General features: G+C 43.4%; 2 protein-coding genes across 2 annotated transcripts in view; one reads left to right on the top strand and one right to left on the bottom strand.

Moving 5' to 3' along the window:
- The first annotated feature begins 4,957 nt into the window (after nt 1-4,957).
- Nucleotides 4,958-6,837, top strand: LOC307230557 (protein FAM3C). The gene is made up of 9 exons (XM_080000993.1): nt 4,958-5,041; nt 5,129-5,221; nt 5,319-5,348; nt 5,539-5,662; nt 5,778-5,833; nt 5,945-5,995; nt 6,107-6,191; nt 6,409-6,535; nt 6,634-6,837. Exons 1-9 carry the CDS (start codon nt 5,026-5,028, stop codon nt 6,718-6,720), a joined length of 669 nt encoding a protein of 222 aa, XP_079857119.1. The 5' UTR covers nt 4,958-5,025; the 3' UTR covers nt 6,721-6,837.
- Nucleotides 6,838-13,639: 6,802 nt separating this feature from the next.
- camk1a (calcium/calmodulin-dependent protein kinase Ia) overlaps nt 13,640-23,367 on the bottom strand; it is a gene marked incomplete at both ends in the record, with an annotated part of 14,962 nt that continues 5,234 nt past the window's right edge. The window contains 10 exons of the mRNA XM_080000247.1: nt 13,640-13,743; nt 15,219-15,384; nt 15,530-15,617; nt 15,717-15,795; nt 15,925-16,037; nt 16,128-16,203; nt 16,994-17,120; nt 17,309-17,447; nt 17,532-17,606; nt 20,833-20,964. Of these exons, the coding sequence (XP_079856373.1) occupies nt 13,640-13,743; nt 15,219-15,384; nt 15,530-15,617; nt 15,717-15,795; nt 15,925-16,037; nt 16,128-16,203; nt 16,994-17,120; nt 17,309-17,447; nt 17,532-17,606; nt 20,833-20,964 (1,099 nt within the window). The remainder of the gene's footprint in view (nt 13,744-15,218; nt 15,385-15,529; nt 15,618-15,716; nt 15,796-15,924; nt 16,038-16,127; nt 16,204-16,993; nt 17,121-17,308; nt 17,448-17,531; nt 17,607-20,832; nt 20,965-23,367) is intronic.

Raw genomic sequence — 23,367 nt, forward strand, 5'->3', positions numbered from 1 at the left:
GGCCATGTCACAGTTTAGGATCCCTGTGGCCGGCAGGAGGTATTTGATCAGTCTGTAAACTAATAATGTCAAATTAATTCAAATGCAATGCCTTCATAGCCCAGATCTAGTCATTTCCATGATGTATAGTGACGTGATTAATGTACTGGAATTTATGCACAGCCTGTATGTGGCCTAATGTGGCCTACATAGGAATGCATGCATTTCCATAATTTGGATTCATGGTGTGATAAAAATAAGCTGCGTATCTAAACAAAATATGGGTTTGATCGTGGCTTTTTTTGTTTTTTGTTTTTTTTTTGCTATGGCGCATAGGCCTCAGTTTACCCCTTGTGGCGCTTGACGAGACAAAGGAAAAGGGCATTTCAGCAAAAGTTAAAACCCGACCCAGACCCCTGAGCAGTGAAACCATCGGGCCGCGCCCAGGTGGATTCTGCGGGCGGGGCCTCGCGCGCGACAGGTGAGCGCCAACCCGGAAGTAAACGCAAAGTCGACGTCGACGAAAACTTTCAACGGAAATACTTTTCCAAGTCTGGAGCCGTCGTCGTTGGAGGCGGGCGCCTGGCTGCACCGCGGGAAGCTCGCCGAAATGTCCGCGGAGTCCACGCAGGTAGGCGCGGGGACCAGGCGTCCACGCTTTCGGGAAGACGTCGACGTCAGAACGTTCGAAACGCTCTGCGCGTCACGCGTCGTAGGCGAAGTTATCGAATCCAGCGGATGACGTCGGCGCGGTGACGCACCTTGCAGTCGGGGGGGGTAGACAAAAAACACAGACGTAATAATAGATGACTGTCTTTGAAAATGGCAACTCAGGTGTTACACTGCGTTGGCTGACACCGTTTGACTGCCCTGGCCTCCCGGCGGAAGACGGCGGCGACGTGGAGACGACGCAACCCTCCCCTAAACGCTTACCCAATTACCCCCTCGTAATTAAAATCGATGCAAATTAATATTCCTCAGCCAAACCCTTGCACACGCGCCGGTGCGGCGACGTCGGGAGTCTGAAATAATAAGTTGTAATTATTTTCCAGACGACAACACAAACAACACAACACGCAAGATGTGACCTTGTGTGATTCCAAGGTCACCTGAAAATGACAGGCGTTGCTCTGTGTGTGTGTGTGTGTGTGTGTGTGTGTGTGTGTGTGTGTGTGTGTGGTGGCATCGACATTGCAAATCTCCTGTCCATATTTTTTCTTTTTACGGGGCCCCCATCGTGGACGAAGCTCTTATGTTTTATGGGCTATTTAACGGCCCTGCTATTATCCTAACCGGTCTTATTGGATTTATTTCTCCTCGCAGGGTGTCGGGCCGAGGCTGCATCCCGGCCTTGTTGCCTCCGTCGCCTTTGTCATCTTGTCGGCGATGGCCGCCGCCGCGCTGATCATCAAAAAATACTGCTTCCCGGTGAAGTAAGCTCGTGTCTTACCTGACGAATATGGTCGCAGTTCTGTTGCACGTTCGCAGCCTCCCTCCCCCGTTAACCCCGGCGCGTGACGCGGCTTTATGTCAGTCAGGCGACGTACAGGTACTCCTCGCTGCAGCAGCTGGAGGGTCAGGGTTCCGCCGCAGCCCGGGAGGAGAACGACCGTGGGCCCCACGCGCCGGGGGAGGAAACGGACGAGGTGAGTGCTCGTGATCGCATGCCTCATCCTCGCACCCTGAATTCTACCACGGTTACGGAATTCTAAACAGAAATGTACTCTCTCCATCGTTTGGCGCCGCGTTCCTCGCAATTTCGTCTATTTCGGCTGATGCACGCTTTTCTTTTGACAGGAGCTTTTGGATTGACTTGTTCTCTGAATGGATCTTGGACGTGCCGAGAATGAGTTCTTCTTTGCAACGACTGAGTGTTTTGTTTCCGGAGCTTCGAGATGGAACCCGGATTTTGGGTCCTTGAAAAAGGACACGCGGCGCTATGCGAGGGTCACACTGCCGGCGCGCGGGCTGCGGCGCGAGGCGGCTCGGCTCAAAAATCGACCGGCTGTTGTGGGCGCGCCAGGCATGTCAAACCTCCCACCTTTTCCATGTTTAATATACATTATATAGATAGATGGTGCCGTGCGTAGGGCGTCCATTTTCCAAGGGTCAGCGCCATTGAGAGCGTGTCTTCCCTCCGATTGGCTGCCCCATTTGCGTAAAGTTGAAACCCGCTCAACTTCCCTTGCCGCCACCGCGGCGTGGGCGCATCGCCGGCCGTCGGTCCAGCCCTGCAGCCGGCTGACGCAGAGCCCGCTTTCAAATGCACTGCAGTGCATGTGCGCCAGTGGTGTGACCGCATTCAGGACAAAATATTGGCCACCAAATTAATTCATTCATCCACTGATTAATTTTCTCTCTTTATCTGCTCTGTACAGCCTTTGGTCGCAGGACCATCTGGGCATGAAGCAGGATGACATCGGTGTTTGGTTTGATGACACAGTGTGGCAATGTATTTCGGATTTGAAACTGAATATTCAAGTGTGGGATCTTCCATTCATCCCCTTTTTTTTTTTTTAACCGTTACAACTCAGGCTTTTATTTATTTATTTATTTATTTATTCAGTATTTGCAACCTTGGACTACACTACTCCAGCTGTAACAGTTCTAAGCCAATAGATAAAATAGACCTTGGACTTGGACGGCACAAAAATGATCCGCCACTTTGACTCTCCACTTGAAATGAATGTTACTCGACTGGCTTTGGGTTTTCAATTGTTGAAGTATTTCTAAGACTACTTAACTTTTCCCTGATATTCAGAATGTCTTCTATAATCTGCTATATTTGACGGCGGTGCCGTATTGCACAAAGTCTTCCACAATACAGGATTCAGCATTGCATTGTCCATATGCAATTTATAATTTGGTCGCAATTTTCCGTCTGAACTGATGTGCACCGCCATCTTATGAGTTTAATTTGTTCCCCAGAAATTGTTCCGCGTTACGTTTCATTTCATAACTCTAGTAATTAGTTCTCTCTGTTTTCACATATCTTGTTTTCTCTGAAATGGAATTTGATTAATTATGAACTTTTTTTTCTTCTTCTTGCTAAAGGCCAAGCTGCGTTTTAGTTGTGGTTTCCTGATAGTAGTGTAACTCTGCCAACACAAGTTATGTGGCCTGTGCGCTTTATCTTCCCACTCGTAGCGCAGCACAATGTCCTGTGTCCTTCATCAGAAATGCACTCAATCACTTTGGTTGATAGCATGTGGTCTTTTATTATTTCAGTGTGTAACAATTGCGAAGTTGTTTCACATTTTAAATTGTAAAAACGCTAAACGTCACAGTACTCTGTTTGTTATCATGAATATGTTGTTGGTTCATTTGGGGTTCATCTGGGTCCACAGGATTTATATTCATTTAATAAATACTCGCAATTAATTTCATTGAATCTCAACGCCATCTGCTTTGTGAGTTACGATACACAGCTGCCCTCTGCTGGTCCCTCTGGGTAGTACACGCAGCACTGTGTGTTCCGGCCTGATTGAAGCCCTGTAAATTATTCAAGATCCAAGATTCAAGAGGTTTATTCGTCACATACATATACCTACTTTCATACATATATGCAGTGAAATGTCTTTGCAATGCACCTGGTGATTATGCACAACAGTTACTGAACTGAACAACACTATGTACAGCTTATTTCATTTTTTTGACGAGTCAGTTTGAATCATTATCTCCATGGTCGATGTTGACCTGAGTCTTCTTTGGCTACCTGTCAATTTCAAACGTTAACACTACAAGGCGTGTCACATTTGGGTATAAATAAACACATTTTCCCTTTTGATCGTCCCATTGCCGACCCATATGACCTCACCTCTCAGGAAACACATAGCCACCCGCCAGCCCCCCCCCAGGCTGCAGACACAGGACACCCTTGTGTCTGAACGTCCGCCACAGCACAAGTTCTGTTCCCTAGGCACCTACACACCCTCAGCAGCATTCCCCCGCCCTTTGAACACCTTCCCCCTTTGTGATGTCAGTTGTTTTTGCTGGAACTTGGATGGATACTGTCCCATCCCATGGATACTGCATACTGTTGTATTGTTCATGTATTTCTCTGTTGACACTGATGTGCGATATAGATATCGACTCTGTTTAATGAATTGGACAGGATAAATTGATTCTGTTCTTTTACTGCAATTTGGTTGTTATCATTATTAGCAGCATTTGATTGCCTCCTGTTGATGTAAAGCACTTTGAGCTGAATATGTATGAAAGGTGCAATACAATTAAAGTTATTTTAATTATTCATATACACTTATAATACAACTACAATGTTTTACGCAAGACATTGGACCTTAAATTGAATTCCTTGACAAGTTTGTTTCATTCAAATAATTGTACATCTGTACATCAATCTGTACATCAATTTACCACGATTGTTTGAATATATTTTACAATGACTTCCTAGTCATGCTTGACATGTGTTGAATACACCTGTATCTCCTCTCATTTCCAAATGTGCAGTGTGACATTTCCATGGGTGACAGCATTGGTACAAAATTGAAGTCTGCTGGTTTTTTATTCAGATCATACGACCAAAGTGTGTGTGTGTGTGTGTGTGTGTGTGTGTGTGTGTGTGTGTGTGTGTGTGTGTGTGTGTGTGTGTGTGTGTGTGTGTGTGTGTGTGTGTGTGTGTGTGTGTGTGTGTGATTGTAATTGTAATTGTATATAATATGAAGTTTATTATGGATGCCTAAGTGCATAAGCTAATAACTTTTGACCTCTATAGTTCACCATCTATCTGCTGCAGAGGTCTGAACCTTCCCAACTGGGAATGCAAGAAACCTGATCATCTAGTTTTTGCTGGATGTAACCTACACTGCATCCTGGTTTCTATTTGACATAGGAACACAGCCAGAGGGAAGACGTTTGTGAGCAGAGTTATTTTTTCCCAAACCAGAACTCTGCACTGTGGACAATATCGCTTTGATATTTTTAATATTATTATTATTATTATTATTAGAAAGAACGATATGGCGTGTTGGTGAGCAATGCTTGGGCTGTTTTGACTCTTCATTCAGGATCATCCGGCAGGTTGGAATGATGAGAAAGAAAGGTGAGATCATGCTGCTGAATCACTGGAGTTATTTGGGCTGATGACGTTTGAACTCAACTTATTTAGACCCTCGTTGTGGCTTTATAGCTGTTTTATACCTTTGTGCTGTGATTGCTGTCGCGCTCTTGATGTGGAACCTCTGCAAAGGTCCACCCATCAGGGATATCAAGGATGTGTTTGGTGAGAGCTTCACTAGAATTCTTAATTCTCAACTCTTAATTATTAAAATCCTCATTATAATACTTTTGCGACGCCCTTTATTTATTTGTTATTACAGGAATTCCCAAGGCTGCAACTGTTCAAACCAGTGAGTAAAGATTTAAAAGGTTTTTGTTGCAGGATCACAAAAGTCAACAGTTTTTCCTGCATGACCTTTTTTTTGTGGTGTAGTTAAATGTTTGATAATTCATTAAAACTAATCTTTGGGCCGCCTTCATAGACCCTAAATCTGCATTTCTCGTGTGAGACCTGTCTCTAACTATATTCTGCTTTCCCAGGGACACCTAAAACCTCCCCTAAGTGCAACCTCTCCAGGAACTGCTCGTTCGACCACTTCCCCTTCAGCATCACAAGTGGAGCGGCGGATGTCGTGGGGCCAAAGATCTGCTTCGACGGTAAAATGTATGTACAGTACTGACTAGAATGTGTGATGTAGTTAAATGCGTAATTAAACAACCAAACACTTTCATTGAAAAAATATTACTGTGATTTATAACCTCTGTTCTCATGTCATCAGAGTTCTAAGTCATGTTTTGAATGTGGGACCAGGGATGAATATAGTGCTAGTGAATGGCAAGTAAAAATTTGGATAATCTTCCATTAAATTCAGATTTGTTGAATTAATTGTGATCAACAAATCAAAGGTAATGTTTCTTGCAAATCACCGTTTCTTTCCTTTATTAGGCAAAAATGGAAAAATCGAAACAACTGACTTTTTCAACCTGAATTATAATCGTAAGAATCACTAGCAGATACCCTTTTTTTTTTTTAAATATATATTTATTATATTAAAATATTTAGAGATTCTGTAAATGTTTGAAAAATATTATTATTTTCTGACATCAGAGCCAAAGGAGAGTGCAGCTTACCTGAGGGCCATTAAACCTGGAACTATTGTTTTGGTGGCATCATTTGGTGATATTTCAACAATGTAAGTTACGAACTATAGCTTCTGCAGTACTAATAATAATACAAATAATAATATATATAATACAGTATATATAACATATAACAATATATTATATATTCTACAATGTTTTTATAGAGCATTTGAACAAATAATAATAATAATAATGATGTGTTGTTGTTGTTGTTGTTATTATTATTAATTTTATTATCAAAAATAACAACAATAGTTCTTGTTTCAGAATGACAGATGAAGTCAGTGACATCTTTTTGGGATTGGGAAGCAGCCTTGTCAAGTCTCTGAAAGGCAGAGACAACTGGGTCTTTGCTGGTTACTCTGGCACAGAGATGAAGAGCCTGTTTGAAAAGGTGAGGTATCATTTTTATTCTACCATTAGTCACGTGAGATCACCTAAAGAAATAATAATAATAAAAATAATACTGAACTGGTCATGTATATAATTCAGATGGCAGTCAATGATGCAAAAACCAACCCTTATGGCGAATGGCCAGGGGTAGTGGAGCTCGGAGGCTGCTTTCCCAGGAAGGCCTGATGCAAGCTCACGCTGTTGTTGTTCACCTTGTTTTGTGATGGGGAAATAGCTGGTTTGTATGTAGGAAGGGCATAAATAAAGGCACGTTCAAATAGTGTTCCTTGACACAAGTTTCTCTGCGACTGCTAGCGCCACGAGATGTAGCCATCTCTTTTCACACCCAACAAGTTCTCAACTGGTACTTTTCTCTTTCTTTTTGTAATTACTTATTATACTTTACTATGTGACCACTATGTTTTTATTTTTATTTTTGCAGTCGAATGATTTCAGTCATTTCGGCTGAAATCGGAGACTGTAACCCAACGTAAATTGTCGGCCTAAATCCCTGCAACAGCCACTATGGAGACGTTCCCCAGACAGTGTTTACTCTGTCATGTCACATTAAGTCTCCTGCACAGCATCCACTCGCTGGGATTTTTAATCAGCGGGAATCCTCCTTGTTATCAAAACAAGACTGCGGCTGAGATGCCATTTAATCAGCTCCTCTCCGTGATGCTCACTCTCTCCTCATTGCCTTGACATGTTTTCATCGAGCGATATTTAAATCATCACATAAGAAACAGGGTCTTATTTCTGTATGGAAGAATGACTTTTCCTTTATATTCCTGTGATGAGGAAACCCTCTCTGCAGTATAGCTGGATGCTGGGCAGAAGACGCACAAGACACAAACTATATATATATATATATATATATATATATATATATATATATATATATATATATGATAGATAACACAAAGCTATAAACTGTATTTAAAAAAATTAAAAAAAAGAGTCAAAAAACAACGAAATCATCATCAGGTTCTCCATAAATACTCAAGTGAAACCATAGTTGTAAGTAAAAACAATCATAATAATTCTTATTTGGCAGGGTTTTTCCAACTCCATATGATTTACGGTGAACATTTTTCATAAACCTTAACTCAAACAAAGTCAGGGGTCTCTTCAAATCAAATTATGTTTTACATGTTTTTATGTCCTTTAACATGGTTTCACTAAACAAAATGAAGATTTATTCAGCTGTCGTTCCATTGTGGTAAATATAATTTGTCAGTTTGGTGCACCGAACTGTAACACTGTATTATGCTGATTTGTTATTTCCATGGATGTATGGAACAAGGTTTGTATTGAAAACTGGTGTAAATGTTGTCGCTATTGTACGATGTTCATACGTTATCCCTGAACATCAGCGTTTTCTTAATCTTCATCACATAGACCTCAGAGAACAGTATTATATCACACTATACCACCACACTGGGGCCCGGGACAGGAGGTGTGAAAATGTGGTCCATATTGTAAGATGTTTTCCTACATCCTGTATTCACGTCTGACACTTGGAGAAAAACAACAAAAAATAAAAAATTGTGCTGGAAATATGGTAAACCATCTGTCGAGACTAAAGTTTTTTGAGGGCGTTTCGTGACAGGTTTCTCAATGCCGCATTTCCTCCTCTCTGATCGTGTGTGTGTGTGTGTGTGTGTGTGTGTGTGTGTGTGTGTGTGTGTGTGTGTGTGTGTGTGTGTGTGTGTGTGTGTGTGTGTGTGTGTGTGTGTGTGTGTGTGTGTGTGTGTGTGTGTGTGTGTGTGTGTGTGTGTGGTGTGTGTGTGATAGAAATATCACTGTCAGCATGGCTATCAGAGCAGATGTGCACATACAAGCAGGTAACCAAAGCTGCTGTCCACAACAAGATGTCAAATATCTGAATGTAAATATTCAATTATTCACCTTTATTCAAAATCCCCAACGGCTTCTGCGGGATATGATGTTCTGCGCCCCATTTCGGAACTTGCGGCCTGTGCTAATATGATTGAGAAGGTAAAGGGACGATGGTGTGTGTGGTCAGGGTCAGATCAGGGTTCCGTTTCACGGCCGTCTTGGTATCCTGGATGTACAGAAGATGAGCAGGGTGAGAGGTGGTGGATGAAACACTGTTCACTACACGTCACACGCCTTTATAATCCAGTTGCAGGGCAGTGACGTGAGGCTTTGTTTCTATGAATTGGTTTTAACTTGAAAATGACTCATTGTTGCCGAACAACTGTCACGTCGCTTTAGCAGTTGACCCACGCGCCCATTGGACTGTGGATCCATTTTTATTGTTCAAGTAATTACATTCTGTGAACAATTAACATGGTCCATTATAAACACATCCAAAATAGTATTAAGTATTAAGTATTCTCAGTGGTATCAGGTTTATAGACCACGATGTTTTTAATTAAATTGTCATTTGAATGAAGCACTGAGCAATATGATGTGTATTGTGTGTATTTTCACCACAAGGTGGCATCTGGGTCTTTTCGGACAATTAATGTTTCCTTGGGTATCAAATTAGTTCAAGTAGTGTGAAGAGGCCTGAATGCATTTAATTGGAAGTGATATTTATACAGTGTGTATTATATTGTGTGTCTGTCAATATGCTATTTGGAAGTGAAATTTATACAATATGTATTATAGTCTGTATGTCAATTTGCTATTTGGAAGTGATATTTATAAAGTATGGATTATAGTTTATATGTCAATATTCTATTTGGAAGTGGTATTTATACAGTATGCATTATAGTGTGTGTGTGTGTGTGTGTGTGTCAATATGCTATTTGGAAGTGATATTTATACAATGTGTATTATATGTGTGTATATAGCAGGGGTCTCAAACTCAACTTTTCTCGGGGCCGCTGGAGGTAGAGTCTGGGTGAGGCTGGGCCGCATCAATTATTCCACAAAGAAAGGGTTTCAAGTATTCCAAAAAAAAGTACAACTTTTCCCTTTCCTATTGAAACACTCTGCTGTCTTTATTAGGTCACTGATTACCCTTGTTGAGTCCGCCCACTTCCTAAGTCCTCTGTACCTTGCACTGGGTGACAGGATATATTTTCCTTCCACTTAGTGTCACTCCGGAATCACGTTTCAACCAAGTGACTAACGCGTTGGCTAACTTGTCAACAAACACCACCGGAAGCTGTCACGAGCCTGAGCTGTGGTTGGTCATAAGTGAAAAGGTGCGTGTGAGAAAAATGCGCGGGCCGCACTAACACTAAACTTTGATGTCAAGTAGGGGGCCACAAAATATCGTCCCGCCAGCCTCAATTGGCCCGCGGGCCGCGAGTTTGAGGCCCCTGGTATATAGTGTGTCAATATGCTATTTGTAAGTGATATTTATACAATATGTATTATAGTGTGTGTGTGTGTGTGTGTGTGTGTGTGTGTTAATATGCTGTTTGGAAGTGATATTTATACAATGTATTATAGTGTGTATGTCAATATGCTATTTGGAAGTGATATTTATACAGTGTGTATTATAGTTTATATGTCAATATGCTATTTGGAAGTGATATTTATACAGTGTGTATTATAGTTTATATGTCAATATGCTATTTGGAAGTGATATTTATACAGTGTGTATTATAGTTTATATGTCAATATTCTATTTGGAAGTGATATTTATACAGTATGTATTATAGTGTGTGTGTGTGTGTGTCAATATGCTATTTGGAAGTGATATTTATACAGTGTGTAATATAGTGTGTGTGTGTGTGTGTGTGTGTGTGTGTGTGTGTGTGTCAATATGCTATTTGGAAGTGATATTTATACAGTACGTATTATAGTTTATATGTCAATATTCTATTTGGAAGTGATATTTATACAGTACGTATTATAGTTTATATGTCAATATTCTATTTGGAAGTGATATTTATACAGTACGTATTATAGCGTGTGTGTGTGTCAATATGCTATTTGGAAGTGATATTTATACAGTACGTATTATAGTGTGTGTGTGTGTGTGTGTGTGTGTGTCAATATGCTATTTGGAAGTTATATTTATACAGTATGTATTATAATGTGTATGTGTGTGTCAATATGCTATTTGGAAGTGATATTTATACAGTGTGTGTGTGTGAATATGCTATTTGGAAGTGATATTTATACAGTGTGTGTGTGTGTGTGTGTGTGTGTGTGTGTGAGAGAATATTCTATTTGGAAGTGATATTTATACAGTATGCATTATTGTGTGTGTGTGTGTGTGTGTGTGTGTGTGTGTGTCAATATGCTATTTGGAAGTGATATTTATACAGTATCTATTATAATGTGTATGTGTGTGTCAATATTCTATTTGGAAGTAATATTTATACAGTATGTATTATAGTGTGTGTGTGTCAATATTATATTTGTTTGCATTACATGTACTGTTGGTTGCACTAATTCAAGGCCAGTAGAGTTTGCTGATTTAATGCTGAAAATAAATATATACCTATTTTTGTCTTTTGCATTTTAAGATAATGTTGATTTTATCCATGCTCGGTGATGGGTTAAATGTATGCATTAGCACAGACACAAACTGAAAAGCAGATCTAGATCCAGATAAAGTTGCATTAATATGTTGAAGGATCTATCCCAGGGTAGGTGAATAGCAAATTCAAAATCAACAAAAATGATCATTGGACATGGATCCCCAAAAGACCAAATCCTAAGAAAAAACAAAGAAAAAAACATCCCTATCGCCCAAAATAAAAAATAAAAAACATACGTATAATGAGAAAACACACAATGCATAGACAAGAAGTTTTATTTCATTTCCTGCATTCATGTCTCTGTGGGTACAAATCGATGTTTCCTCCCGCGTGTTGATCAATCTCCCATGATGCACTGCATCATACAATTTGAGCTCAAAACAGCTTTTACAAAAAAGGATATACAATATATACGTATATTTATATTTATATATATAATATAAATGTGTTTCTTTATGCAGATGATGTGTTTGAATGGGAAAAATAAACCTTTAAAAAAAAAAACACGGCAAAAATAAATCCCAAACAAGGGTCAACGTAAGGTCATTACCAAACAATAGCCAGGGTATCAAAGTCATTAACGTTTACTATCTTACAGTACACAAAGCCCTTCACACACAATTTGCATATTTTCCACAATTACAGTTATGACAATTGCAAGTGATTGCCCTCTTTTGATGTACTTTAGACCTTTAGGTGCAATGACTTCACTCCAGAACAGATGGAGGTGAGCAGTAAAATCCAAAGCGTAATTCGATTGAACACAGTGATGGACTAGTGGGAGGTTGTCGTCACCGCTGCGGATACAGTACGCCGCTAACGACCATAATGGCATGTCGTAATTGTTACTGGTAATACCACTCTCCTGCACCATCACGACCGTCCTTGCTCTGAGCGGCGTGGTTCACTACGAGAGAATTGCACATGCAGGCGGAGTCTACGGTGCATCGGCTACAACCAGAACCCACTCGACTGTGTGCTCAGAATACTCTAAAATACTGCGGTGCGTGTTAGACTTAACGTGCCGTGTGATGCGTGCACTCAAAACCAGTACGAAAAACTGCGTCGGGTGTCGGATTGGGGCGTGAGTGGTTGGGGGGGGGGATGCAATTAATGCAACGTAGATTCAAATAAATGGAAGTTAAACTACTCTGGTGCATATCAGTGCGTTCTGGACCAACGTAGTATCAGAAAGGGGCTATTTTGAGCTTTTGGGCGGAGCTGGGCCATCGTAGTCGATGCAGACGGCGCTGCCAACAACATTACCTCTGATGTTACTCACTTCACATTATATAGTTCAGAGTTACAGTATTACATCAGTTTCAATACGACAGAGTAATAATTAGCATGTGTGTTTATAATAACTGATCATCATTCATGTAAACATATTTAACCAGGTCATGCAAACGGTAGACCAAAACTTCTTCCACTAGAGGTGCACGGTACAGATCAGGCAGAACGCCCAAACTGAGATCCCCCCCCGCGCCCCCACTCAGCGCGGGACACCGGGCTCCGACCGAAAACACAGCACGGAATCTGTTCGGCTCTGAACGGCGGAAACCAGCCGGAGATGTGCGGGGGGTCCCTAAAGTACAATTCACAAACTGTTTGATTGTATTTGTCGGACCGTACCCGCATCCGAGCCGCCGCCGAGCGGCGTCGCTTTCCTCCGATTCCTCAGGGGCCCCGCTTGGATCTCAGTGTGAGCCTCTGGCAACAGAACAGCCATAAGAAAAAATAGTAACCCATTTGTATTCATAAATGTTCCCGTTTTCCCCGACAGAGGCATGCAGACACTTCAGGCCAGAACCACTTTTTACAAACCCAGTCAGGGCCAGAAGAAAAGAGTCCGTCTTCCGCACGGTCGCCCTCGGCGCTCGGTCATGCCTGCGCCCGCGGACCCCTCTCACCGCGCCATCGCGATGGAAACACGTCGGCGCGATACGAAAAAACAAAAAAAACAAAAACCGAGACGACAGAAACGGATCGGCGCGATTTCGGACGGACTTCGTTAAATGTGCCGCGTTGGCGGCCGGTTGGAGGAGACACGGTAGGAAGACTGAGTCAGGTTGGTGGATAGAACATATAGAGACAAACAAACAGGTACTTGAATATGGTTCTTAGTCTCGATCACACTCCTGTCTGATCTTCAGCGGTGCTGCCAGAGTATGCATCAGATAGGAGTGGATAAAGTGTGTGTAGAGGTAGAAGCGAAAGATGAGAGAAAACCGAAACAATGGAGAAGACAGCCGGCAGGCTGCAGTGTGATCCGTCACGCCGACTTGAATCCAGAACATCGTCTTGTCACGTACCCACCACCTCGCGGCCAGATTTACTCATTCGTTCGTCTTTCCTTTACTTTATTGTTTTAGTTACAGGTAAAACTAGGGGGCACATGCTGAGACGAGAGGCGGTTTTAGCGGGGGGGGGGGGGGGGAAACAAAAAAAAACAGTTTCCCTTCTCGTTCCCTTTTTTTTTTTAATTTTTTTTTTTTTTATCCCTTTTTGACCTATTTGCTGAGATTTGTTATTGAGGAGACACCTGATACTACTCTGCCATTCTGGCCAGACTGGGAGGACGGACTCTGGAGCTTCCATGCAGGCGTATCCCGGGTGCAGCGTGGGGGTTGTGCTCAGACTCGACTGGCCGGCCGGCAGCAGTACGTGCAGCTCCGCAGACTGTCCCGGTCCACGCTGCCGTCTGCGCTGCCACGACGCCCTTCCTCAAAGTGGGACACTGGAGAGCAGGGCACACCACAGATATGAAATGATATGATGTGAAATTATATGATTATGATATATGATATGAAATTATATGATATGAAATGACATGATGTGATATGACATGATATATGATGTGAAATTATATGATTATGATATATGATATAAAATTATATGATATGAAATGACATGATGTGATATGACATGATATATGATGTGAAATTATATGATTATGATATATGATATGAAATTATATGATATGAAATGACATGATGTGATATGACATGATATATGATGTGAAATTATATGAAATAACATATGATATATGACATGACAGGACATGACATGATATGAAATTATATTAAATGACGTGAAATTATATGATATGATACGATTTGATAGGATATATGTTGTGATATGATATTATATAAAATTATATGATATGATATAAAATGACATATCAAATGGTATGATATATGATATGATGTGATATATGATATGAATTTACATGATATGATATGAAATTATATGATATATGAATGACATGATATGAAATGGTATGATATATTATATGATATAAAATGATATGATGAGATAATGATGCGATATATGATATATTAAATTATATGATTTATGAAATGACATGATATGGTATGATGTGACGTGCATGATATGATATGATATGATACATGACATGACATTAAATGATATGAAATTATATAAAATGACATGATATGATACGATATGATATGAAATTAAATTATTTGATATATGATATGATATGATATGATTAGATATGAAATGATATGAAATGATATAATATGATATATGATATGATATGATATGAAATTAAATGATATGAAATGATATATGATATGATATATGATATGATATATGATATGAAATGAAATGATATGATATGATATGATATGATATATGATATGATATGATATGATATGATATATGATATGATATGATATGATATGATAGCCATAACTAACAGTGGAAGGGGGCAGTAGAAGTTCAGGACTTCAGCCATAATTCAGTGGAGATGAAATAGCAAAGTATCACTTTTGTGTGAAGTAAGTAACTATTGCACAGTCAACTACATTCAGTTGGTGGCTACATTTTTCAACTTACGAGCTCAGGGTTCGTGATTTTATTTTGTAAAACAATGAAAAGGGTAATGTACAAACACCAAAGATTAAAAACTAACAACCATATTTTGGGATATTACTCATGTTATGTCATATTGTGTATGACACAACATGAGAATCACACCATAGAGCGGAGAAGAAGGTAAAGTTGTGTTAGGCGGTAAATTGTAAATGGTAAATTAGTCACAAACATTGAAAAGCTGGACTCTATTATCCAGGATTATTTCAATATTTCAGTAATGTAACAATGTCTGTGTGAAAATGAATGGCTTCCTTAAAACTTGCCCCCAAAACATAACTCTACCTACTCCTCCACGCTATGACGCAAACTTACAGCTCTCTTTCTCATTGTCAACATCGTCCTCCTCCTCCTCCTCTTCCTCCGGGAGCAGGTGTCCATGGCAGGGGCTGGGGGGCGTAATCTGACTGGGGCCTTCAAGGCTGGTGCCCAGTTGCAACCTGCGCATGTGGCGCACCACCGCGGTCGCATTAAAGGCTTGCTGTGATGAGGGGGGGAAAGAGAGGAGAAAGGGCAGATGGGATCTAGAGCACGGAGCTTTTGAGCCAGGGAGAGATGAAAATATCAGCAGCGAACATGAAACCCCTCTCGTGGGTGGGTGGAGTGATCTTAGCCGAGGCACTGACCTTCCATTTACTCTTCGCAAAGTTCTTCTTGATTTGGGCGCTGACGGACTCGTGGATGTTCTTATCCAGGGCTGTGTCGCCGCAGATCCTGCAAAAAAAAACAAAACGAGAGAGAACTCAGTGAGGTCGGAGTGATTTCACGAACGAGTGAACGCGATGAGGAACAGATGGATCCGGCTTTTCCTACCATGGATGCTGGAGGGCCTGCTCACACGTATATCTCTTCAAAGGGTCTTTCTCCATGAGGTGACATATGAAGTCTTTCGCTGCAAAGAAAAACTTTATTTCACTCGCATTCATAATTCATCGCATTTTCCTCTTTAATCATTCACACGGGGCTGGCTATGAGCATCAATAAGTAAATCCACTGCAGATAGTGAAGGGATTTGCCATACCTGAATCTGAAATGTCATCCCAGTAGGGAGAGTCAAATTCATACTCTGCTTTCAGAATCTGCTCAAACAGCTTGGCGTCGTTCTCGTCGTAAAAAGGAGGATACCCGCATAATCTGACGGGGCAAGTAACGGAAACTTTCAAAAAAAACGCAAATTTATCGCTTGACACATTTGGACCGAGGCTGAGCCGGAGTCAGACTCACAGGATGTAGGAGATGACTCCGATGGACCAGCAGTCCACCGCTTTGCTGTAAGGCTTCTGTGCCAGAACCTCGGGAGCTGCAAAACACACACACACACACACACACAAAGCACACATTCCCACGCTGGAGAGTGCGTAACGGTGAGCGGCAGTCCGGCGTTCAAGCCTCCTTTACCTCTCCGTTGCGCCCCGGGCTCTGCCAGGTCATGTTCAACGCAACTACAGAGCACTTTACAAGTGATAGCAATTGGCTGGAGTAGAACAAAAGAGCCTCTCACAGCTCAGTGACAAAGAGGAATGATAGCAGATACAATGCTTTATGAAAAAAAAACTATGGAGACAAACCGATAGAAGAGGAGAGAAACGAGGGGCCGAGAGATTCACAGAGAGAGACGGAGGAACCGGTTCGAGGCCACGATACATTGCGGGGAAATACAATGTTTTTGCACCTCCTGGGCTATGGAGAACAGTGTTTCGACGACACAACCAAGGCATGGACTGGGTTTTTTGGGTTGAAACCACCCTTAAACCAGCGAAGAAAGGAAATGTGATCGGGATGTCGCTTCTCAAAAGGTGTTGCTCGTTTGTTCTCACCAGGGAGAAATGGAGAACAGCGGGATACGTTAAAATGAAATAGTCCAAAAAAATCTCTCAACATATTTACTGGAGGGTGCCGCTTGGCTCTGATTGGTTTTCCATCTATTGTAGTTTCTGGAATCGAATCATAAACCGCTAACGACAGAAAAACCTGAGGAGGTCAAATGGAGGTGGAATTCGTCGCCTATTGTATCCCGGCCCCTGGGGAGGTTGTTGCTCATTATCATATTAAAGGAGAGAATGGTCGAGGCGTCCGGAGAAATGCCTTACCTACATATCCAGGAGTCCCACAGGCTGTGGACATGACACTGCCTGATCCTTCAATCTTTGACAGACCAAAGTCACTGATCATGATTTTGGAGTCCTCGTCCATGCTGTAATACAGCAGGTTCTCCGGCTGCAAGGACACGGAGAAGAATGGGATGAAAGACACAGAAGAGCGAGAGCAAAAAAGGGATGATGATGATGATGATGATGATGATGATGATGATGATGATGATGATGATGATGATGAGGATGATGGAATGTTCTGCTGATAGCTCCAGGGAAAAAAAAACCACTCCTGGCTCCTGGACATCACGGTACCTTCAGGTCTCGGTGGACGATTGCCATGTCGTGGAGATACTTGACCGCGTCCAAGATCTGGTGGATAAGTTGACTGGCGTCCCTCTCGGTGTAGAAGCCCTTTTCTACAATCCTGTCAAAGAGTTCGCCTCCCGAAACCCTGTCAGTGACAAGTAAACAATCAACTGGACGCCATAGAAGCTCTTTGTAACACAGTCTGCGGGAAAAGGAGACGCAAACTTACAGCTGCATGACAAGATACAGGTGGGATGGACTCTCAAAGATGTCCTCCAAAGAAACAATGTTCGTGTGCTTGATTCTGAAGAGAAAACGCACACCAATGAATTAGAAACACATTTATGAATGCCTACTTCCCGTTTTGTTCCTCGAGATGGCATTCTTGATGAGGATTTTAATTTATGAGCACTGTGCTCATAAAGCACGATCTAATACCGTTTTTACACCAAGATTAGCGGTTATACCCAGGTTTTTTAAACGCTGGTAACCCTGAGCGGACAAGGATTATTTTTTTTTCTGGTGTGTCGTGTTTGACGTCAAAAACGCGTCGAAAAAAAGGGGCATTTCACGGTTCCAGTGTGATTGGGGGAAAAAAACAGCAGAAGCGACATGGAGTATGCGTCTGCAAACCGGCAGCGCCCGACAGACACTCCTTGGGGCGGTGCTGGAGTGGCTCGGAGCCCAGGTTCCGCGTGGGGGTTCTCCGCTTCAGTCCCCATGGAGCAGTGCCCACACACGTACAATCAAGGAAGTACGGCTATGCAGATGACCTGGCCATCCTACTGAGCAAGCCATCCTGGGAAGCAGTAGAGGAGGGCCTCTCTGAAGACATGAACATCCTGTCTTCATACCTGAAGAACTGGCGCCTCAAGCTCAGTGCTGACAAGACCGTATCATCAATGTTCCACCTCCACAACAAAGAAGCGTCCTGTGAAATGAACATCATGGTTGACAACACCCGGCTACAGTACCAGCCCTTCCCCACATACCTTGGCGTGAAGCTTGACAGAACACTGTCATTCAGACAACACCTGGATAAAGTCAAGGCAAAGACAACCTCCCGCGCCGCGCTGATACGTCGTCTAGCCGGCACCACATAGGGAGCCTCCACAAAGACACTGCGCATTTCCACAGAGGCCCTGGTGTTCTCCAGTGCTGAGTACTGTGCTCCGGTCTGGTGCCGTAGCCCCCGCGTCAACAAGCTGGACACTGCCCTTAACACCGCCCTACGGACTGTCTCCGGATGCCTACGAGCCACTCCAACAAACCAACTGCCCGTCCTCGGAGGAATTTATCCAGCAGAGGTCAGGCGAGAAAGAGCCACGCTGGCTCTTGCTTGAAAGGCACAGGCAAGTGATTCCCGCCTCCTCCACAAAATTGCCACGGAGACACCACAGCGCATGCGCCTCATATCCCGGCGCCCCTTTGCCATACATGCCCAAGAACTGCTGCACACAACACCAGCCAACATCCAAGGCCTCATGGATCAAGGCAAGATGGAGGGACCAGTGGAAGTCAGCAGAACCATCTAGGCTTCACCACTACATTGAAGATCCCAAGGACGTTCCTGGCCAGCACCCTCCCAAAAGCAGTGGACAACCCTCAACTGCCTGAGGACAGGTGTGGGACCTTTCGGGGCAGCAATGGAAAAGGGGGGCATCGCGGACAGTTCCCAATGCGAGTGAGATCCACGACAAACTGTGAAACACATTCTAACTAGCTGCCCCAAACACCGGCCCCCGAACGGCAAACGTGGTCTAATTGACCTTGATGCTAGGACGCTGGACTGGCTCGCCTCAACGGAGCTGAAGGTCTAAAGACATACACCAGAAGAAGAAGTGCCCACACTGAAAACATTTCATGGTCTGGCATGCGGGAAAAAAGTCAATAACTTCTGATTTGGATTTTGGATTCTAAATGGGATATGAAATGATCAGAGATCATGATGATTTATAAAAATATTAATAATAATAATAATAATAATAATAATAATAATAATAATAATAATAATAATAATAATAATAATAAAATAAAATAATAATCCTAATCATAATAATAATAATCATTATCATTATTATAATAATAATGATAATAATTATAATAATGATAATAATAAATGATCGAATGATACACAGATATTCCTGTCTATTTAAGTTCCAACGTCCGGAACTTCAATACATCGTGCAAAGGGGCCAAAATTTGCATGCCTACCCGGGTGTGTTTCCATCACGGTCGATCGGAGCCAGAGCCGATAACTATACATGACTACTGCAGGGTCATTTGTCCCGGGAATGAAACCCGGGTGTAACCTTTCCCACTAATGACAAATGCCAGATGTTAGCGGGGGGGGGGGGGGTTTTGGTGCAGTGGAAAAGGGGCATTAGTGAAAATCCCAGAGCTCGACACTCATCAGACTGACAGGAATCATAGGAAATACTCACACTTGGCCTTTTAATGATACACTTCTGTGGCCAAGTAATACACGGTAATATCAACTAAATAAAACAACAAACCAGAGCTCAGGATGGATAAACTGCCTTTGCAGAGGATTATGACGGCTAACTTTGGAGACCAATATTGTAGAAACACCAATATTTTCACTTGTAACTTAACTCGTCATGCATCTGGATTTGGCCAGATGACAAACGAGAGGTAGAAATTGGTAACTCTACGTTCCTTTTTTTCAGAAGAGCACCCCCTAGTCCTGTCGATCTCATTCGACTATCGTGACCGTCTTCATGAGACACGCGATGCGAGTGGTTACAGATACGACGCCTGTAAAACTATAATATTCAACATTCGCAAATGACGTAAAATGTTACTGAATGTTTTATCATGATTTATGACACGAGGGAACCTTCCGCAGACCATAAGAAGAGAGATGTGTGTCGGGACAGATTTCGGAATATCTCGTCACACACGTTACGGCGGTGTGATGTGTGATCCCCATCACAGACGCTCGGGCGCGCCCCCTCCGGTCCGGAGCGGAACTGGGGCCTGGAGGCCGTTACACAACCCCCGCAGAGAGCGACTCTGAGGGGGCGGAAGGCGGCGTGCGCCCATGTTCATTTCTTTCTCATCAAAGCCTCGACCCCCCTTGACTCCCCCTCACCCCCCACAGGGGCTAAGTCACCCCTTCTCACCCTGCATTGTTTCACAGTATTCTCCCTTTCTCAGCCCCCTCTGTCTTCTCTTCCCACCCCCGCCCCCCCCCCCACCCCCACACCCTGTACGTCTCTTTCGCTTTCCTCAACACAGTGCTGCAGGGAACTCCGCGCCATCTCCGCCTCTGTGTGCTGTTGCCCTAGCAACAGGGACACTAAAAATAGGTCGATCTTCTTTACTCCTGACATTTCCGGCGCACAATTCCACTGTTTCTACTGACACTATGCATTTAATCAACCGTTTTGCCGCCCCAGGCCCCACGCTCTCACCTGTGCATACCCGCACGTATACTGTATATTTCGTTTTGAGTGGCATCACCCCGTTCGCCGGCCGAACCAGTGTACCTGCTTCGCTGACCTCACCTGTGCAGGACAGCGATCTCATTCTCAATGTTGTTCTCCTTGCCCTCCAGGGCTTTCTTGGGGATGCACTTTATAGCCACTAGTCTCTGGGTCCTCTTCTCCTCCGCCAGGACCACCTCGGAGAAAGCCCCCCTGAAGACGCACACACGCGCACGCACACACACACACACACACACACACAAGGAGCAAAATAAATCATTGAACACCTGAATGCGTGAAGCGCCAAAGTTCGTATCCCCCTTAGATGACATGTGGGCGGGTGAAAAAAACACATCAGCCGTTATATTTAAGAACATCTTTTGACTGGTTGCTTAAAACTGATCGACAAAAAAAGCAGTTTCAACTCATTTTAACACAATTAGAGACCGTGTTTCTTCGAGGTATTTTCGGAACTGTGAGGCAGTGAGGGACGCAGTTATAAACTATTAACGGGACGCGACGAACCATCGAAACCAGAGTGTTTCCTTTTTGGTGTTGCCTGTAACAGGAGAACAACTTTCACATCAGTCCGAGGTGATTTCAACACGTTTGTTCTAAAAACAAGGGCCAGTCGTTTACCACCAGCAGCAAAACAGAATTGAATTGACGTGTGTGCATGTGTGCGTGTGTGCGTGTGCGTGTGTGTGTGTACGTGTGTGTGTGTGTGTGTGTGTGTGTGTGTGTGTGTGTAAGAAAGGCATTTTTATGAAAAATTCAAATCAGTGGCAATACCGTACGTACAAAAAAGTTTTAGGGTCTGAAAAAAGGCTCAGGCGTTGAAGGAATAGTCAGAAATAGCGAACAACCCCCCGCAGCTGTTTTGCACCCATTCAATAATGGATAGAGTAAATGCACTGTGGTCTTCTGAGGAAGACCTGGCTGTATTATAGATAAGAGGAAGGTGGTGAAGAGATGGAGAAGGGTGCGTGTTTACAGAGCGGGGTCCTGCAGCTCCATGACTGAATGCACTGTACGTCCAACGTGTATTTGCGCTACGTGGCCTGGCGAGCTGCAGAACCTCCCCTTTGGAGGTGAATCGCCTCATCTCTCTGCGCTCGGCTCTGACGCCCAACTCCAGCCAAACGTTGCCAAAATGTTGACGTGGGCGTCACGGTTCTGTCGCCAGCGGCAACCATTTGATATGGAAGGGGAAGCTCCGGATTTTTTTGTCCCGCTTTTAACGGTTGTTATAAGTTCATTATGATTCTCCTACCAGACGGAAAGAGGACTGTGCCGGTTAGAGGGCGAGAGAGGGAGAGTGAGGGAGAGAGAGAGAGAGAGAGAGAGAGAGAGAGAGAGAGAGAGAGAGAGAGAGAGAGAGAGGGAGAGCGAGAGAAGGAGAGAGGGGGGGAGAGAGAGAGCGGGAAAGAGAGAGAGAGAGTGAGAGGGAGAGAGAGAGAGAAGGAGAGAGGGAGAGGGGGGGGAGAGGGGGGAGAGAGCGAGCGGGAAAGAGAGAGAGAGAGCGAGAGGGAGAGAGAGAGAGAGAGAAAGAAAGAGAGGGGGTGAGAGAGAGGGGAGAGAGAGGGGGGAGAGAGAGATAGAGAGAGAGAGAGGGGGAGAGGGGGAGAGGGGGAGAGAGAGAGAGGGATGGATGGGTGGGGTGGGGGTGGAACAGGGGCTGGAGAGGTATTAAAAGCTTCCTTCAGGACTTATCCAATCTGTGAGGAATTTTCCTCAACTTATTTCCAACGGCATAAACGTTCACTGTGAGTGTGTGATATTCCATGAAGCCGGTTGTCCGTGCTGCAGTCTGTGTAAGGACCTTGATTCTATAAGGTAAGGACAAAATCGCACCGCACATCCCATCTCATCTGCCATCTTGGAAAAATAAAAAAAAAGTGTAAAACAAAACCACACAAGGTTCCACTTCCCATCACTCCACGGAAAACAAAAAGTTTGGTTTGGATCAGTGGTTCTTCACTGGTGGCTCCCGACCCCTGCCTGGGTCGCTGCTCCATTTGGAGTGATTGAAAAACGGAGCGATTCAGCGGTTCTGGTCCTGTTGTTTTATTTTCCTTAAACTCTCGTTGGGCCTCTATGCCTGTAATCTACTGCTGCCTAGAAAAAAAAAAGTATCTCAGAAGCTCGTGAAATGAGTTGAAATTGATTTAATTGGGGTTTTTTTTGCCCTTAATGGGCTATAACAACATCGTGCGTTAATGCACTATCGATTTGAAAACGAATCAGTGTGATAGATAAATGAAAAAAATACAAATGTTTCAAATCGTGAATGGTGTTTGGGTGGTGAGGGTCCCGAGGCTGCGGACGAGTTGGTTTTCGACTGTTTGAAATACGAGGTGTTACAGTTCGCAGTCAGGTTTTCATCACGGGCTCAATGGCACGGAGCCTCCATCACAGCTCAATAACAATCTATTTAGCCCCGCTGCCCGGCACAGGCGGCCCGGAGGAGGAAACCGGACGGATCCCCACCCCGACCAGCGTCCACGGAGAAACTGCTATTTTAAGAAGCTTAATGCTGGGACCACTGTATTAAAACGACCTCAGCGGCCTGTGTCTTTGCATGTGCTTCAGAAGCGCCCCCAGCGGCATTACATC

Source organism: Zeus faber (genome assembly GCF_960531495.2).
Source record: "Zeus faber genome assembly, chromosome: 5".
Lineage (NCBI taxonomy): Eukaryota > Metazoa > Chordata > Actinopteri > Zeiformes > Zeidae > Zeus > Zeus faber.